Source organism: Myotis myotis, unplaced genomic scaffold (assembly GCF_014108235.1).
Source record: "Myotis myotis isolate mMyoMyo1 unplaced genomic scaffold, mMyoMyo1.p scaffold_m19_p_6, whole genome shotgun sequence".
Lineage (NCBI taxonomy): Eukaryota > Metazoa > Chordata > Mammalia > Chiroptera > Vespertilionidae > Myotis > Myotis myotis.
The window spans coordinates 90863147-90876398 of NW_023416368.1; the positions used below are offsets into that span (position 1 = coordinate 90863147).

Here is a 13252-nt window from a genome sequence, read left to right on the forward strand (position 1 = left end):
ACCTACTAATGTGCAAGTGTGGCCACGTGAGGTTACTATAAATGAAAGTGACACACCACAAGAATCCCTCAGAGAGAATTATTATCTCAAATGGAAAACGTTAAACAGAACACATTTATGCTCCCTTATTCTTTTTGTAATTCCTAACTGCAAAAATAACATTATAACAGAACAAATCTTTCTCCTTGGTTGGTCACGTCATTTATTATTGAAAGGGAAAATCAGTATCATAAAAAAGAAAACACTGAAATAGAAATAAATAACAAATAATTTACTTGTAGTTTTGCTGAATTGCACGTTACCACACAAAATCCTAAAGCTGATTTTTTTTTAAAGCTTGGAAAACACATTTGCCTTTTTGAGTTTCTTGCTAAGTGAAATGCACGCTTCTTATAAGGAAATCAATTCTACGTAAGGCCAAGTTAAAATTTGAATATCTGTTAATCTAGAGCTTCCCAACCTGAGTGCACAGGTGTGGACAACAGGTGGTGAACAAGTGATCTCGGCCTCCAAGGTGGCCAGGCTGAGCCACCAGCAGCCTCTTCGGTTTACCCCCAGGTTGGGGGTGCTGCCTAAAGGTAGGAGTATGGGGTGAAATGTGCAAAAACCACTGGTATAAAACAGTATGTTTGTACTTTTACTGCGATTTCCTTAAATGGACTGTGAAATCTTGAGAACAGCCTCTGGGGTCTTCACAGCAGCAGCACACAGTATGACCACAGCAGCAGCACACAGTATGACCACAGGAGCAGCACACAGTATGACCATAGGAGCAGCACACAGTATGACAGTGGAACAGAGTGTTATTGCAGTGGCTGCTGCCAAGACTGAACACAGAATGTCTTCCTTTGGCAAGGCTTCTAGCAAGTACCCACCAGTCTAATTTCTTTTTCTTTCAATTACAAGTATTCAGAGTTTACAGCCTTCTTGGCTGGCCCTAAGTGACATTAATTCTTCCCCTGAATTAAGTTCTCCACTGCCTGCCTCTCACAGAAACCCATCCCTGTACCACCGAGAAAGCACCTGGCCGTCTCTCTCCTGTGGTATAAGGTGGTGAAAAAGGATATGAGATCTTGTGATTGTAGGTATTTCAACATAACATAGTGAGCCCTCCTGAATAGCACTTTTTAAATGTGTGTGTGGGAGGGGGTGCGGGGGGAGAAGGACATGATTCCTGGTTTATTAGAAAAGTGATCTTGAAAATAATCTAGAGGAAAGGTTAAGAAATGAAATTCTGGTGCATAAACAAATATTTTAAAATTGAAGTTTGGTCACTTGTCTTGCCATCATTTTTGTGCCCATGAAATGGTAACCCCTAAATTAGGGGGAATTCTGTGTGTCCTTTCTTGAATGTGACTGCTCATGCAGGGACAGTCAGTAAATATTTTAGGCTCCATAGGCCACAGTCTCTGCTGCATATTCTTAACTTCTTTTTGTCTCTAAGTTCCCTTTAAAAATTGAATCACAGTCTCAGCTCAAGGGTCTTCAGATGTTCCCCATGGGCAACAATCCGTCAAGCTCTCTGTTCAGGAAGCTCCCTGCAGGGAGCATGGGCACTGAGCTGTGCCACGTCTAAGGCTGTTTGGGCCTTGGAACCCTAATTTGGGGATTTCTTTCTTTCAGTGAGTGAGGTGGCTCCTTGCAGAGGGATCCCGAGGCCGGGTGTAGAGCAGGGCTGCTGGGTCCATCCCTGCACTGCTCCCTGAACAGTACAGAGCAGGACCAGCAGGCACCCTTTACTCAAACAGTAGCTACTTACAGAAGGAAGTCGTAATTCAGGCCTATTTAGCCTGTGCCTTGATTGTAAAGGCACAATCACGTACACTAGGCATTTAAAATTCTTTATTCTGCAGTTCTGGGCCTTACTATTCCAAATGGTTGGTGGAGAAAAGCTCCAGTGTAAACTTACTTCTTCTTCACCACTAATGCCACCCCCAGTCTAAGAGCAAACCCAACTAAGAACTCGAGGAGACGCAGACCGGCTCATTCTACCTCCAGAAGCTCGCTTGTGGCTGGCTTCTGATAAGAAAAGGGCTTACCAGGGACCAAAGATTCAGTATCTGGAGACCAGCATTTCTAAGCTGACTCCTTGTGGGGGACAATTATCTCCATCCTCTCTGAAATAAGATTCTCTCCACATTAGCTGCTGTAACACCACACAGCTCCTCCCACCTTCTGAATATCTGAGAAGCAAATACAGTGGCACCTTGGCTCTTGAACTTAATTCATCCCATAAGGCTGTTCAAGAAGCAATTTGTTCGAAAACCAAATCATTTTTCTCAGTAGAAACAATGTAAATGGAATTAATCTGTTCCAGATCCCCAAATGATTCCATTTTAAAAACTTTTCTTATATACAGTATATGCCTAATGTAGTTTACTGTATTAATAAAACACTTTTTAAAAATTTGTCGAACTACCCCTTCCTAGCCGTAAAGGAATCATTTCAGGACTCATTCAGGGTGTCTTTCAGGTCAGCATGCAGCATCTTTGCTTGTTCATACATCACTGCCTCTAAAATGCTGTCACTGGCTAACTGCTCTCCTTTTATCCAAATCTACCTCTTTAATCATTGTTTCTTTCACAGCCTTAGCAACATCAGCACTCTTGATGGCCTCTTTATGTTTTAAGATTGTGCTAATCATTGATTTTGCCAGAAACAAAAGCATTCTCTCCTTTGTTGCCTGAGATACGCTTTTTGTCACACTGAGGTATCAGCATGAAAGGGTTGCCAGGTGGAAGTTTGGTTCAACAACAACAGAGACATTCTTTCTGTGAACAAGCTGATCGAGAACCAAATTGTTGAAGATGGAAGACATTCGAGAAACGAGGTTTGACTGTAGTCTACCAATAATTCTTTCCTTGTTAAGATATTCATTTTAAGGAACATAATAAGAGAATCTGCATTTCTTTCACAAATCTGTAATCTTTTAAAATCATCAATATACAGTATGCCATGATTTTAAGTAATTAATAAACAAGATAAAAATCCCACTCAGAATCTCAATTCTTTCTCTAATCAGTGATTTTTTTTAAAAGTAGCTGATAGTTCTCGAAATATACATCTGGTACCAACTAGACAGATTTAACTCTTCTGGGGTTAAATAGCGCGCGCACACACACACACACACACACACACACACACACACATAATTCAACTAAAAAATCTAAGCATTCCCAATGGTTCCAAACTCAATGAATTGGTAAAAAAACAACTGATCTCACATACGCCAATCCAGTTGTCTTTTTTAGATTTCTATTTAAAATATCAGACTTGTTTTCTTCAAAATGTGGATTTATAGTAGCATTGCCAGTGCAGCCTTAACCCCAACAGTAATAAAGAGAAGTTATCAAGTTAAGTATGGGGTCTTCAGAATAAAACTGCAGAGACAACGTTTAATTAAGAGGAGAATACCAACTTAAGTTGGAAGAAATGTGAGCACAATTAAACAAGCAAAGATGCACTACTAAGAAATGCTGGCGTGCCCAGCCAGTGTGGCTCAGTGGTTGAGTGTTGACCTATGAACCAGGAGGTCATAGTTCGATTCCAGATGAGGGCACATGCCCAGGTTGCAGGCAAGACCCTCAGTAGAGAAAGTGTAGGAGGCAGCCAATCAATAATTCTCTCTCATCATTGTCATCATTGACGTTTCTATCTCTCTCTCCCTCTCCCTTCCTCTCTGAAGTCAATAAAAAATATATATATTAAAAAAAATACTGGCATACATGTCAGTTGGCACCAGTTCAAGTTCTAGTAACATCAAAACCAGTGAAACTACAAATTTTCCAACTCTTTCAAAGCCCCGGTATTCTAAGGCCACTGGAAAATGGGATAAAGAAAGTAATTACCTATGGTCAGGAAAAGATAATAGTAATGGGGATTTTTCTAAATAAAATAAAACGAAACAGTAAATTTTGAAGTGTGTGTTTCCAAAACAGCACTGTATTCCTCATTCTCTTTCCTTAGCATTTTTCTCACACGTGCGCGCGCACATACACACACACAGCACTCTTAGTAATTATTTCACATTTTTCAGGTCTTTTCACTATCAATTTTAAAAATAGTTACCTCCTGGGAGCTAGTTTTCTCAATTTTGGATATTATATTTCTCTATTTTAGATTTTGATTTTTTGAACCTGAAAAGAAAACATAGTGAGAGACCTAAACAATAAATAAAAACTAAACATCACCCTCTTTAGGTTAGAGCTTTCAAGATAGAGGGAAAAGCCTTTTAATTTCATTCAGTAGGTTCTGGGTTCTGTAAAAGTCTCACTCTTCAGTCCCATCTCCACCATAGAAAACACCTTTGCCATTTCCCTCCACTATCAAAGTGCATCTGTTTAAAATTAAACATACCTTAAAGAAAAACCAAAAATCTCCATAATTTTTGGCAGATGTCCTATATAGCAAGTATGAAGTGATTTTCCCTTTTCCCTACTCCTCAGTTTAAAGCTGTGTACCAAGCAGTGGCAAATGCAATCTTCCTGGACAGCAGAGTTTACACACAATGGATTTTGTTTTTGTTTCAAGGACCAAAAAGGGAAGGGAAAAATAAAACAAAGATAAAGAGAAGAAACCCTGAGGCAAAAATGGCTTTTCCTTTAGAAGGTCTTCCTGGGCACTCACTCCTGTTCCTGTTCACAAGGTTCCCGCCATCTTCTGGGCCGGAAGGCCCTCCTCCAGCCAGAGGGTGGCGGCTGCCCCACCGCGCAGCATCCGCCTGTGAATGCGCCTGAGCCGCAGCAGGTACAGGAGGATGGAGAGCAGGACCACCAGGAAGCAGCCGGAGAACAGGTAGTGATTGTAGACAAAGGAGAAGCCCCGCCAGTGAGCGTGACTGGCCCGGAATGCCTCCTGCTGGATATCTCTGCCCACATGGAAACAAAAACCATCAACCATGAGAGGTCACAGTGGACTAATCGGGCAATAATGTGACATAACAGTGCACAGGACATGGGTTAGAGGGGCATAGGTCAGGACACAGCTCTGCAGACAAAAACTAACCTTGAGACTCAGTTTCCTTACCTCTAAAATGTAGGATAATATGGCCTAATAGAGGGCACTTGCAAGTATTAATGAGATAACATGTGAAAGTGCACTCATAATCATAATTTGGTTATAACATATAGAACTGTGAGGGTTTCACTATACACGGAAGGCAATGTGGAGTCAAACCATGTTTCTGATCAGTAACACCCACTACGCACAACTTTTGCAGTTAGCCCCGCTACAAGTATTGCTTGCAGGTGCTCAAGGAAATGAAGTGGGAGGAGGGGAGGGGTCTGAAAAAGCTAAGACCTCATTTGTCAGTGAACCAGGGATCTTCTGTGGAGGTCAACTGAGAGCCTGGTCTGTGAACCTGAATGGGGAAAAGCACACATCTTTCTTTACCCAACTCCACCTAATGTAGTGCCCACTGGACATGAAGGTAGCCAGCAAACTACTGTAGTAGCAGCAGGACCTGTGACTTTGTTCCTAGTAAAACTCACAGGTCTCTAGTTCACACTGTGGTGCTCTGCAGATGCCTTAAAATATGACACTAGGACACTACACTGAAATTACAGAAGGTACCATTTCTGTTGCCAGACCTTGTAATTTTATATGTTAATAAAGAAAACAGATTACTATATTACAAACTTACTTTCTATAATATTTTGATAAATATATTGCAATACAATGGTTTCCTCTGTAACCTATATATTAATGTTATGCATTAAAAACATTATTTTGAGAAGGGCTCCAAGGCCATAAATGTTAAGAACCCTAGAACTGACCCTTCTGTGCAGGGGTTAGGGAGCTGACACTTGAGAACAATCAAACCCTGTGCTGCATATGAAGGGATGGGGAAGGGCAAGGGAAGAAGGACTGGGGGTGAGGGTGGAGCAAAGTCAAACTCATTGAGTCTGCAATTCTGCCCACGGTCAGTGCTAACAAGAATGCCCAGACATTCACAAACCACAGGTGCCATGATGATGGCAAACGAGAGAAGCATCTTGTGTTTGATTCTTGCTCCCAATTCACGCCCGTACCTTAACGGTAAAAAGCGGGTCCTGTAGAGGATTGCGCCGAGGGTCCACTGCACCTCCTTGTCATACACCTGCAAGGCTGTCTTTAGGGTTTTATAGTTGACAGGAAAAGAGAAGCCCCTGTGAAACACCTCGAACATCCAGGCAGACTTGAAGCACTGGTACCTGCCAACACCAAGCACACACAGACGTGGGACTGACTCACTTGTCAAAATAAACTGTCACGACAGTCTTCCCCTTTGGGACCTATGTGGCTGTGACGGCTTCATGAGGCCAGTGCTCTGTGCAGCCACACCAGTCACTTGCATTTCAAGGTGATTGACGTGGTCTATGTCCCTTGTCCCACAACACGAAACAGTTTACCTGGCAAATCAACCAGCTCATGAAACCTGACTCAGGGGAATTTAGTGCATTGCGTGACACAATTTTTCCTCTGGCATTCCAGATCTTATTCATTAAATAAATGCTGAGCAAGTTCCAACTTCTTAGACCTCATTTTCGTTATTATAAAATGAGAAGAGAGGAGGGTCCTTTTCTCTGTTATTCTATGATTCTAACTGTTTATCAGAGGCTTACTTTTTGAAAAGCAGTGGGCTAAGCAAGTTATTAAGACACTAGTGGCCTGGTGCACAGATTCATGCACACTGAAAGGAAACTAATTAGAAGGTGGCAGGCGAGGCGGGACTGGGTGAGATGGGCCAGACACGCCCTGGAGCCAACCTCCTTGGGTCCCTCCCCGGCCGGCCACACCTAGCCGTGGTTCAAAGGGTGTCTATGGAGTGAGCGGGGTCCCTCTGGCAGGTAAGGTCCCTTGGCTGAAACCGTCTTTCTGACATCCCCCTGAGGGGTCCCAGAGTGTGAGAGGGCACTCCACAAAGTTGCTGTCGTACAGGGTGCGGAACGCAAACACAAGTGTGCAGTAAACCAAATTTGGGGCCAACAGTACCCAAGTAACAACATAACCCATAGCCAAAGGTGAAATCGCGTGGCCCTGTGAGGAATCGGGCTCCCTCCTCTCTGGTTCTGGAGTGCATCACCCGAGAACCGCCGCTGCCAAGTCACCGCAGCTCAGCAGCTCCTGCGTTAAGCGTCTGCCCCTGGTAGTCAGTGAGCGTCATACCTACCAGCCAGTCGGCTGGTCGCTTAGCCTTTTATATATATAGTATAGATAATAACTATAATAAGTAATAATATAATATATAGAATAGATAATAACTATATATCTATATGTAATATAGATAATAACTATAATAAGTAATAAGATAATAAATATACTTAAATAACTTATAATGAAAGGATTTTTTAAAAAAACAAAGCAGAAAAGGTAAACACCACTGGAGAAACGTAATGAGTGCTCTGGAGACCCAGAGGGAAGAAGGGAGTCTGGGTGAAAGAAAGACTCAAAAGAAACAGCGCCCATCCTGACTGATCTGGGCAGGACTTCAACAGCCAAGGATGAAGAGAGGAATCCAGGTGGAAAGTGCAGGAAAAGTGAGCAAAAATAAATTTGGAGCAATATATGTTTGGGCATAAGTATTTGTCATCATGTTTGAAAGGAGGCCAGGACAGAAGAGGAGAAACAGTGCTTGACAAAGATAAACAGGTGGCTGAGCCTGGGTGCAGTGAGCTAGGGGCCCTACTGAATGTGCTGTTTCTAAAAACACTCTGGGCTTGGCTGTCCATGACTTACTTTAGCCTGTGGAGGTCAGCGTGAGAGGCATACAGTCCTCGGTCAAAGCGTTCTCGTAAGATCGACCACTTTGTTGCACAATAATCCTGAAAGAAATTTTACCCAAAAATAAATCATCAGAAAAGGTTTATTAAAAATTTGTTTCATTGAAAAAAGTGTTTACCAAATTCTTATCATAACAAGCATATCCTTCCAATTAGAACAGAAGCCTCACTTATATGTGTGTAACAAGAAGACAAGGCACACAGACATGCAGTGAATACTACTCATTAGCAGAGTGCTTGTTCTTGGTCTTAAAATTCTGCCAAAGTTACTCTTAAAGAGATAGTCTCTCCCACGAAATGCTGGGAAGACAAAAATGATTACAAAGGACTGTGTCTTTCAGAGAAGGGAAAGAAATGCCACCTTTCCCTGAAGCTATCTGTAATCATATTAATAGCTTACATGTATTGAGCACCGTGTAAGTACCTTTTCTGGATGTAAATCTTAAAATGACTCCTCAACGTGGCTACTATTCTAATCTCTATTTGAAGGATGAAGAAACTGAGGCTCAGAGAAGCTGAGCAACTTGCAACAGGCACACGGAGAACAGCACTCAGCCTGGAGTGAGAGGGTAAGGACAGGCATCTCAGGCACAGGAACCACCTTGATGAAGATGAAATGGGAAGTAGCACTCGTGAGGGAAACCAACAGCTGTCTGCTGCGATCACAGTATAAAGAGCTAGGTGGGGAGGTGATGCTACAGGGTGGGGATGACATGCTAAGGGATCTGAAATGTATCCTGGAAGGAAAAGGAAGTGCTGCAGGTCTTAACAGGGCAGGTGACGGCACGGCGTTTTAACAGAACATTCTGGGAGTGGCTGGAAGATGAATGATGAAGATGAGATGCAAGAAGGCCAATTGGGAGGCTCCCGCAATAGGGCAGTGACACAGGCCGGGACGAGGACAACAGTAGGACAGAACGCAGGGAGGGCTCTGAGAAATATCTATGACAGCAAGTAACAGGGGTGTCCAGCGAGGGATGAACAAGTGACGGGGAGTCTATAACTCCTGGGTTTTCTGGGAGGGGACTGGATGGTTAGTGATGCCATTAACTGAGACCATAACAGGGACAGAGTGGGGAGAAAATGGTGGATGTATTTGGAGTCGTGACATCTAGCAGACACGGGGTGGGGGTCAGAACTGCAGCCTCTTCTTGCAAGACAGCAGCAAATCATGAGCTTGGATGACACCATCCAAGAACTTGAGGGTCAGAAGGCCAAGCGTGCAAGTCTGAGGTCACCAAAGTTTAAGGGGTTGTGAAGGGGGAACCCATGAAAGAGCCTAAGAAAGTGTCAGAAAGGCAGGGAGAACAAGAGAACAGAAGTAGGAAGGCTGCATGGAATACTGTCAGATGATAATTCCACTATGCACACTAGTGTGAAGGGCTGTAATCTGCGAGCCACTGAGAGCAGACTAGTTCATGGAGTGGGGGCAGAAGTGAGTTTCTTGCTCCTGCTGTGACTATTTCTCTCACCCAATTCCCAATGACATCCTCCACCTTTCCCTTCTCTCGACCTGGGCCTGGGCCTCCAATCGTAAAGGGAGGGCGTGACCTGCCACTGCCTACACCAGTCTCTCAAAGCACACAGAGAATGCTTTCCTTGAAGGTTACCTTTGCAGCTTTAGTAAACGCAACCGCATTGTAGTCTCCTCCCATGCGTAACACATCTTCCGTGCAATAGTAGAATTCAGAAAAGCCATAGAACTCGCTGTTCCGGAAGTGGATGGGGGGCTGGTAGACACCATTGAGGGAAGTTTGTGTCTCGTTCGTTTTGTTCATGAAAGGCTGGAGAGTCTCTCGGCACAGGTCGAAGTCTCCCGTTCCCCGCAGGTACATGGTCTGCCCATTTTGCTGGATTTCATCTTTAATGTCTAGGGGTAAGCAGGGGTCCAGGTATGGAGTGTCAGGAGCTAGACCAGTCTGCTTCCCCAGGAGCCTACAGGACAAAGAGAAACTTCGTCATGAGACCAGCAGAAAACTGTGCCCGAAGAAGTGGCTCGGAGCCAGTGCCTCTCAAAATGTGTTCGGTGGAACACAGAAGGTTCTAGGATAATTAGGTGAGGGGAAGGCACACCTGAGCCCCACTTGGAGGTTATGAGACACGCTTCCATATGGCAGACACCTTCACAGAGTCAGGTGAAACAACTACCTGGTCATGTGACCAATGCCTTCCGTTCCTTGCACACAGCCTGGAGTCCCCACCCCTGAGTGCTCATGGTTCGTAAGCTCTGCACACTCCTATGTTCACAGCACCATTTTTGCCACCAGCACCTGTGACTTTTTATTATATAAAGACGAAATATGACTGAAAAAAAGGTAGCAAGTGAAAATGTATCCTGTGAAAACTAGGTTAGCCCTAACCGGTTTGGCTCAGTGGATAGAACGTCGGCCTGTGGACTGAAAGGTCCCAGGTTCGATTCCAGTCAAGGGCATGTACCTTGGTTGCGGGCATATCCCCAGTGGGGGGCGTGCAGGAGGCATCTGATCGATGTTTCTTTCTCATCGATGTTTCTAACTCTCTATCCCTCTCCCTTCCTCTCTGTAAAAAATTAATAATATATATATATAAAGAAACAAAAAACCTAGGTTATATGTCTTAGAAAAATATGATAAAGGCAAGTTGCCAGAAAACTGCTGTCAAATTAGGTGTTAGCAAGACTTAAGAATAATTTAGAAAAAGGAGTAAAAATCTAGACAAATTTGGTATCAAATTCTTCAAAAATGTCTTTAAGTTCCTGGTATTCTTTAAAGAAAGTTAAAATGATATCGAGCTGAGGGTAGTGTACACCTGAGAAATGACGGACGTTGCCTTAAAACAACACTTCAGTCCAGAGCAAAAGATTGGCAAATAAACACGTACGCTAAAACAAAATGCTTGAGATTTGATTCTATTTTTATAATTCTGTTTTAACTGATTTTTAAAAAATTAATCAACTACTGACCTAAACTGTTGCATATAACAGCATTTCTATTGTATTATAGGCTCTGAGAAGCTCCACAGAAAAATCTTAACTTTGCTCACCGAACTCCACTGTGCTTACTAACTTGCCAGTGAAATTCCCAGGCATCCTCCTGCTATGTGTAATCACTGTTAGGCATCTGAGAGACAAGGACAAGCTTTCAACACTGGAGTTATGTTAGTGTCTGATACCATGAAATTACAGGGACCTACAGGGTTTTAGCTACTAGCAGAGTGCCTGATTCAATATTCAGTCACTGACAGTAGTCAAGTGACTAACCACTCATCTGACAAGTTGTTTATTCCCAAGATGAGGAGAACTCAAAATGCACTTGAATGTAATAAAGTGAATTTTGCTACATCTTAAAAATGTTTAATTAAAAAATCAATCATCACTACTAATGGCAAGGAGATAAATATACATTTCAAGGCTCAAATTCATAGCATATATAAAAAGTGTTTCTACCATTTATAATTATTGTAAAAGTCCAAGACTAGTCAAATGTATACTTCATGCTACTGTTTTAGTTGTTTGCCCTTCATCTAAATTAAGCTTCATCTAAATTAAGAAGTACCACTCAATTGTCCATTATACAAGTTTGTTGACATTAAATCAATAGTAAACATTAGGGTTGCAGAAGAAGGCATTTTTCCAAAATTCTGATTCAAATATCACTTATGATTTCTATTTTATGACATTTGTAAAAAATAATTATACTAAGATGTGCTATATAGAATACTACCTTAAAAAAGAAATCACGGGACTACCAATCTCTTAACAACACTATTCAATTAACATCTGGAGCAAAGAACAAGTTTTCTTGTCCTTTTCTAGTCACAAATGTGAATTTCTGAAAAATGTGGTATCAAATGGCTCTGACTTCTTGGTCTTCCTTAAAGTTCGGGCCTCCACAGGTTTAAGATTAAACTGATCAAGGAAATACACTATCATTTATCTCTATGAATAAGAATTTCCCCCTCAAAATTGTTTCATCAAAATGAAGAAAACAAAATAGTAATTAATAGGATATTTTACTTGACTCCCCATTTCAGATATTTTTATCCATCCAAACGGCTTTTCTGTTCTATGGATTAATTTCAAATAAATAATTGTTATATAGTTAAACTTTTAAAATAAATTTAAACTGATAGAGTGTTGCTTTTATTTGTTTTACATATTTTCTATACCAGAATTTTTCTTCAAAAACTCGTTTTAAAAAGTTTCACTGATGTGTTTAAAACCACTAACTTTGACTTCTAGATCATTTCTTTCTTTTGCATAACCTCCTTCACTATAGTCTTATCCACTAAATAACTGCACAGGCTGGTTTTCCAGAACATCACATAATTCAATTTTATCACTAGTGACAACTCTATCACACTTCCTGCAGGCTCCAGGACATCTGCAGTGGGGCTGGTGTTGAGTTTCCCAAGGGCCTGCAATCTAGAATGCATTACCCAGGGCTCAAAACTACTAATATGCTAAGAGTGAAATTCTCCTCCATCAGGGGAGTGGGTCTGAGGGACAGCCAGCCTCCTTTGGAGCCTGGTGGGATGTCAGGCTGAAGGCAGGACCCTGGTATCCTTTCACTTCCTCTCTCACTCAGCTGACAGGCTTCTGCTGACGGAGGTCTCCCTGCTTTGCCTCATGTTTTCTAGGAGGAGAGACCTGGATTTGAACATGCCTGCTGAGCAATGAAAGGTGCTTGCTTTACCTGTTCTTTTGGAACGTGCTGGCAAATATCTTGTCTTCATATCTCTGTCGAGCAGCATTGCCACCAAACCCAAGAAATGTGGCCACATAGACTCGGTACACATGCTCAGTCTGGTGAACATCACATCCCAGGTTAAATTCAGCCAGCAAGTTCTTAGCTACTTCTTCCTGACGATGTAAAGATAACAAATGTTAATATTTTAAGCAATACAAAAACAATCACCTTCTTTAAAAAGAAGGATCTAAAAAATTCTCATTTAAATGGAGCAAAAATTTCTGTTTCTGTATTTCCTTTTAAGCATCCCTCCTAATTCAATATGATAATTCTGACTTAAGAGATTTCAGATGCAATGCCCATTTGTGGAATTATTACAACTTTTTGAAAAAGTTAGTAATATAGTTCATTTCTGCTAACGTAGTAAATTTAAGGAATCCTATGCTTTGGAAGTAATCCTAAACATTGAAAAGTCTCTGTACACAAATGTCCTTTGCAATTCTGGGACAGAAAAAGCTGGATGTCATCTCAATGTACGACTCCTAGGAGGGTTTATAATTTATGCTAATCAAGTTCATGGAGGAAGATACTTATGTGCTATTAAAAAAAGGGCACAAAACTGCATAAACAGTAAGATTATAACCATATCTTCAAAAACTATAAATAGGGAAAAAAAGAATGAAAAGCAAAGCCAAAATGATAAGAATTTCTTCATATGATTCATCCATAGGACATTTTTAATACTGATTTGTATTTTTCCAAGCTTGCTTTATATATTTTTTTACTTTATTCTGAAGGGAATGACATGACTTTTTATTGAGTGTA

At 41.6% G+C, this 13252-nt stretch overlaps 1 protein-coding gene across 10 annotated transcripts in view; it reads right to left on the reverse strand.

Moving 5' to 3' along the window:
- Positions 1-332: 332 nt before the first annotated feature.
- The window catches only part of ENTPD4 (ectonucleoside triphosphate diphosphohydrolase 4), a 33474-nt gene continuing 20554 nt past the window's right edge, over positions 333-13252 (reverse strand). For all 10 annotated transcript variants that reach the window (XM_036312405.1, XM_036312403.1, XM_036312398.1 and 7 more), the window contains 5 exons: positions 12434-12600; positions 9371-9695; positions 7717-7802; positions 6030-6191; positions 333-4867 (listed from right to left, as the gene is read on the reverse strand). In XM_036312405.1, coding sequence (XP_036168298.1) covers positions 4639-4867; positions 6030-6191; positions 7717-7802; positions 9371-9695; positions 12434-12600 — 969 coding nt within the window. In that variant the 3' untranslated portion in view covers positions 333-4638. The remainder of the gene's footprint in view (positions 4868-6029; positions 6192-7716; positions 7803-9370; positions 9696-12433; positions 12601-13252) is intronic.